The sequence below is a fragment of the Filicampus tigris genome, chromosome 1, assembly GCF_054856515.1.
Source record: "Filicampus tigris isolate MCC_2025a chromosome 1, RoL_Ftig_1.0, whole genome shotgun sequence".
Lineage (NCBI taxonomy): Eukaryota > Metazoa > Chordata > Actinopteri > Syngnathiformes > Syngnathidae > Filicampus > Filicampus tigris.
In genome coordinates this window covers 2575001-2581272 of record NC_141217.1, presented here as the reverse complement: position 1 = coordinate 2581272, position 6272 = coordinate 2575001, and the positions used below count along the sequence as shown (strand labels likewise).

At 50.7% G+C, this 6272-nt stretch overlaps 1 protein-coding gene across 5 annotated transcripts in view; it reads right to left on the bottom strand.

The window, feature by feature from the left end:
- Window positions 1-383: 383 nt before the first annotated feature.
- LOC147152477 (putative ribonuclease ZC3H12C) overlaps window positions 384-6272 on the bottom strand; it is a 26760-nt gene continuing 20871 nt past the window's right edge. For all 5 annotated transcript variants that reach the window (XM_086047025.1, XM_086047007.1, XM_086047016.1 and 2 more), the window contains 2 exons: window positions 3252-3358; window positions 384-3178 (listed from right to left, as the gene is read on the bottom strand). In XM_086047025.1, coding sequence (XP_085903151.1) covers window positions 1662-3178; window positions 3252-3358 — 1624 coding nt within the window. In that variant the 3' untranslated portion in view covers window positions 384-1661. The remainder of the gene's footprint in view (window positions 3179-3251; window positions 3359-6272) is intronic.

Genomic DNA, 6272 nt, shown 5'->3' with positions numbered 1-6272 from the left:
GTGCACACCCAGGCCTACCCATGGCTCCGCCCCTGGTTCGTAGACAATTTTTACTTGTCCCAGACAGTCACAAATTGTTTTGTTTTTTTTGGGGGGCAAAAATTTTTGCATGTTTAAGTTCTTTGCGACGTAAAAACGATGTGAACATCTTCACAACCTTTAACGAGCCCCGATGAAAACCCCAAATTCGCTACGTTTGCAAGCATTCACCACTCAGTGAGATACCATCTTAAGACTGGCCAAGTCAATCTCCAAACTTGAACTCTACAGAGCATGCATTTTACCTGCTGCCTGAAGGGAGTAACCCAAAAACAAACAAACATGCTGTGGTGAAAGCCTGGACCACGATATTTAAAGAAACTTCACATGACAGAGACATACATATTTGTATCTAAGAATAATAATTTTATTTCATTGTGGTACACTTTACAATCACAGCTATAGTCATAGTAGTAAAATCATTACAGAGTTGTTGGAGTGAGCTTTCAATGATGCTGAGTCAAGTCGGCACAAATACACATGCATAAATCAAAAGGCGCGGAAACATGCACAACAGTTAGCTGAACATAGTTCAGAGTATCAGATGTGTCGTTAGCACGATGCCATGAAGTGGCATTACTTTGGGCCCACGCTCGGGTGCCACTGACACACGGTGCCAGCAGGCCCGAGTGAAGGCGCTTCTTTGTTACACACATTTTTGGATGTGCTTCTTTTCAACAGCATCCCAAGTCAGTACACAGGCTGCAAGAAAAGCAGCTTTTGTTCTCAACACTCCACACCGGGCAAGGAACACTGTGCCCACTGCAGAAAGCTGATATTTCTATCATATTTCTATATTTCTATATTTCCATATTTCTATCAACAGAGATGCTGCAGAAAATAAGCAGTCTTGAACCAAAAATCCCAAAAGCAGCTAACATACCTACACAAAGTAGGCCCCGAACTGCCTTTGCCCACAGGATATTTCCACAATACTACATGAGCTGCAACATATTTACTACATCAAGAGTGTGAGCTACACACAGTGACAAGTTAACATACTCATCAAGTTAACATCACATCGGCGACTCACTTCCTGATACAATTTGTATCAAACGTGGCTCATTGGGGATTGCGCTGGAGTCTGCTACAGATTAACTAATTAAATATATTTACATGACACATGTACACATGGGAGATTGTGTCTGTAGCAGATTCCAGTCAACCCAACAGAAAGGGCCACACATAACATCAGCACATAAATAAGTGTGTTTGTGGGGTGTAGGGGATATATATATATATATATATATACACACATTTCTACGAGGACAGTATATACAGTAAATAGAGAACGGAATATGAGAATGATGTCCCTTACTAAAACTAAGGTACACACCACAGGGTCGCCCATCTCCACGTGGCCCAAAACACTTGCGCCATCTCCAACAAGATGACGAGCTGTCATCAGCACACAAAAAAGGCCCAACAACACACACAGATTAAGTTTGGTGTGCAACATTGATGTAACTTGCACACAATATGCTGCCTAACAAGTATGTAATGATGACACTTTCACAAAATCAGCAATGTTCACTGACTTAGTCATCAAAGCAGATATTAGCAGGTTATCCGGCAGCATTTTGCTGTTGATCGTGCATTCTGGAAGTGCTGATGCACTTGCTTCAGAAGCCCATCTGAGCTTTTTCCGCCAGTATGGCGGCTGCGAGCTTCTGGGGGTCCGTGACATGGGGGCTCCTGGCCATCACCCTACTCACCAGCTCAGAGGGGAAGATGTTGCACAGGTTGGCATACGCTTTCTCCCTCGCGTCCCCATACTGGCTATGACCGGGGGAGTCGGGGAGCTGCGAGGTGTAAGACGACGGGGCGAGGTGGGGTGGGAGAGGAGATAGGGCAGAAGGTAGTTGGTGACTTAAATAGTGTGATGGAGCTGTGTGGAGCGAGAGATGAGACAAGTGGCGCGGCACGTAGCCATCTTGTGCCCACTGAGGCGAGAGCCATGATGCCTGGCATGTGTCCGACAAGTTCTGATAGACACCGGGCCCGTACCGAGGAAGCGGCGGAGGCTCCCTATAGTAAGTATCCCAGGTGGGCAAAGCTTTCAATCTGTGGTGATGTTGGGATATGCACAGATGCTCATAAAGATGAGATTCTGATGCGCTCTCTGCTCTGGTAGGCGCTACGCGGCGGCCAATAGGAGAGCCAGGGGTATTAGACGCGGCCAGCGTGTGGTAGTCGGCTGGGCAGCTAGAGCGCGTAGCAAGTGGCTGGTGCTGGAAATGAAGGGGTAATGCGTAGAGCGGCCGCTTTGGGCCAGAGTCGGGAGGCTGACCCTGATCCCAGATTTGGCCCGGTACTGAGCTTGTATCATAGCCGTGTGCGCCTGGGTTCGTCATTTTACTGTGTGGGACATTAGCGTATTCGGTCACATGAAAGCTGCACAGTTCGTGGCTTCCTGCAGCTTGACGGACATGCGGGCGACCGTTGGGGTTGGCATACTGAGCGGCGTCTTCAACCAAGCCGTCCTGGCAAGCGTGACATGGCCGCTCGCCGTACGAGTCGCAGCTGCTACCGCAACTTGCACTGCTTTCACTGCCGCATTCTGAGCCGGCCGATCCCATGGAGCCGAGCCTTAGGTCGCCGTCATGCGGAAAGCGTACGTCGGAGCTCTGCCTGGATGAGATGCGTAGGCTGCTGTAGGCGCGCGCCACTGAGCAGTAGCTCAAGTCTGGGGACTCACAGTGTGGGTAGAGGTCGTGACAGGGGGCTGGAGGGACACACTGAGGGGTGCCTGCTCGGGACTGTTGGTCCTGGTGAGCGCCGGGGGGCTGACCTCCTAAGGCTGCAGACATGCTTGCAGTCCCGCTGCAATTACTGATGGCGCCAGATACGCCGGTCCTCTGGCTTTCTGTCCTCTCTTTTGCTGCCAGTTTCTCCTCGGCGTCGCTGTATGAAAGAGCCCGGACACCAGGGTCAGACTGCCGTTTCGCCACACCTTGCTTTGCCTCGATGCTGCCAGCCGGCACGCTGTGGCTCTTCACCAGCCCGGCGTCGCCCTGGTTTTTGGGGGCAACACAGGTCTTGGCACTGGCCCGCAGTTCATCAGCCACAGCGCGTTGCGGCTGAGCGCCTCTCTCCGGATGGTAGTACTTGCATTTGTGGCCATAAGTGCACTTCTTTCCTGATGGAGACATAAGTACAGTCAATAAACCAGGTTCTTAAATGACGTTGACATTACCCCACGGTCTTCTCACCGTATGGACAAGGTTGTTTTTTCTGCTCGGGCATTACAGGTCTTTTCCTCAAGAAGTTGTCCAAGCTGGGACCGTGTCGGCCGAGTGGGTCGTCTGGTGGCATGAATCTGACAGACAGGGAGGGAAGATTATGAGAAACAATTGCATACTATTCCTGAGTTATATACATATTTCTGAGTGTTGTAAACGACAAAGTGCTTGATTTACTAAAACCCCAAATAGTGTCCCACAAGACGATATGTTCACTCACTCAAGTTCCAGCAACACACAGAGCAACACAGCCAAACGTGATTGAACTGTCATGCAGTATACTGGGTTCTGCAACTATTTTTCATGAATGGCTGACCATCGGCAACTAGATTTGCTGCGTTATGAAATTTGAATTTCAATTGAAATTGCAGGTGAACGGCTTTACAAAGTTGCAGATATTAGGGGTCTGACAATTTATCAAATTTAAAGTCTTCGCTAATGGCCATCGTCCTGACCATATTCAAAGCTATACCAGCCACAATATTAGTTCTTCAGTCACAACTGGGCTCACTGAGCTAATCCCTCTGGCAACTGCTTCCTTTCGCGTTGTGCTGCGTGGCACGTCTGCAACACATGCCACGCACACGTCAAAAATTGGTATTGCGTGTAGAATGCAACATGCATTCTCTCTCGTGATTGGTCCGTTTAGTCACATGCGGACTATGACATTCTCAGCTTTCGCCAGCTAGTTTCATTCACAAGACCTCGTCCATCCATCCATTATCTACCGCTTATCCGGGGTTGGGTCGCGGAGGCAGCATCTTTCAGCAGGGAAGCCCAGACTTTCCTCTCCCCAGCCACCTCTTTCAGCTCTTCCGGAGGGATCCCCAGGCATTCCCAGGCCAGCCGGGAGACATAGTCTCTCCAGTGTGTCCTGGGTCGATCTCGGGGCCTCCTACCGGTGGCACTTGCCCGGAACACCTCACCAGGGAGGCGTCCAAGACGTATTCTAATCAGTCGCCCGAGCCACCTCATCTGGCTCCTCTAAACGTGGAGGAGCAGTGGCTCGGCTCTGAGTCCCACCCGGACGACACTGCTTCTCACTCTATCTCTAAGGGAGAGCGCAGACACCCTGCAGAGGATAATCATTTAGTCTGCTTGTATCTGGGATCTTGTTCTTTTGGTCATGACCCGCAGCTCGTGACCATAGGTGAGGGTAGGAATGTAGATCGCCTTGCTACCAAACCAGACCCCTTCAACACCTCGACTGCACCTCAAAATTTCGTCCATACAAGTTATGGACAGAATCGGTAATAACCCTCACTGGAAACAAATCCGACTTTCTGCCGGCAATGTGGACCAAACTCTGTCATTGGTGGTATAGGGACCGAACAGCCTCTATTAGGAGGCTTGGTACCCCATACTCCCGAAGCACCCTTCACGGGACTCCCCAAGGAACATGGTCGAGCGCCTTCTCCAAGTCCACAAAACACGTGTAGACTGGTTGGGCGTACTCGCATGCACCCTTGGGACCCTGCCAAGGGTGTAGAGCTGGTCCACTGTTCCACGGCCAGGACAAAAACCACACTGCTCCTGAATCCGAGATTGGACCTCCAACGGACCATCCTCTCCAGCACCCATGAATAGACCTTACCAGGTAGGCTGAGGAGTGTGATTCCTCTGTAATGTCCCCTGCCTCCCTCGGGATGTGGGCAGAGTTCTGCCAGAGGTGGGAGTTGAATCTCTTTCTGACAGGGGATTCTGCCAGATGTTCCCAGCAAACCCTCACAATACGTTTGGGTCTACTGGGTTGGATCAGCATCTTCCCCCATCATCGGAGCCAACACACCACCAGGTGGTGATCAGTTGACATCCGCCCATCTCTTCACCCGAGCGTCCAAAACATGCATCAGCAAATCCGATGGTACGACTACAAAGTCGATCATCGAACTGCAGCCTACGGTGTCCTGGTGCCAAGTGCACATATGTTTATGTTTGAACATGGTGTTCGTTATGGACAATGCGTGATGAGCACAGAAGTCCAGTAACAGAACACCACTCGGGTTCAGATCGGGAGGGCGGATCCTTCCCATCACGCCCTTCCAGGTCTCATTGTCATTGCCCACTTGAGCACTGAAGTCCCGCAGCAAAAGGATGGAGTCCCCAGGGGGCGCGCTCGACAACACACCCTCCAAGGACTCCAAAAAGGGTGGGTACCTTGAGATGCTGTTTGGTGCATCGCCACAAAATACAGTCAGAACCCATTCACCCACCCTAAGTCGGAGGGAGGCAACCCTCTTGTCCACTGGAGTGAACTCCAATCTACAGGCGCCAAGCCGGGGGGCAATAAGTATGCCCACACCTACTCAACCCCACTCACTTTGGGCAACTCTAGAGTGGAAGAGTGTCCAACCCTTCTCAAGAGGACTGATACCAGAGCCCAAGCTGTGTGTGGAGGTGAGCCTGACTACAGTATGTCTAGTTGGAATTTCTCTGCCTCGCACACCAGCTCAGGCTACTTCCCAGCCAAAGAGGTGACATTCCATGTCCCTGGAGCTAGTTTCTGTAGCCAGGGATCGGTCTGCCATGGACCCTGTCTTTTGCCGCCCCCCAGCTCACAGGGCACCCAACCCATTTGGCCCCCCCACAGGTGGTGAGCCTATAAGAAGTCACAAGGCCTCTTTACGGCTAATTTATTTGTCACCACGGAGGAGAGGATCCGCACCACGCAGCTCATTGCTGCGGCTGCAAAGCATTCTAGCTTGGCGGCAGCGTGGGTGTTGTGTGTGTGTGTGTGTATAAAGAAGCCAATACACGCACATACCACCTATGTGCCACCTTCTGGATCGATTTAAGAATGCAATTAAATGCATCATCTAGTCATCTAGGTCCCGTTGTTCTAGAAGGCACGCTCTCCATTGTTGTCGCTGTCGCTTTGTTCATTGTTTGGCTAAGTAAAAACGGCTCCAGAATTGGTCAGAAAAGGTGTCCCTTGGTGTCCCAGCCAATATCAGCGGTAGCGACACCCTCTGACAGTGAAAGTGCAATACA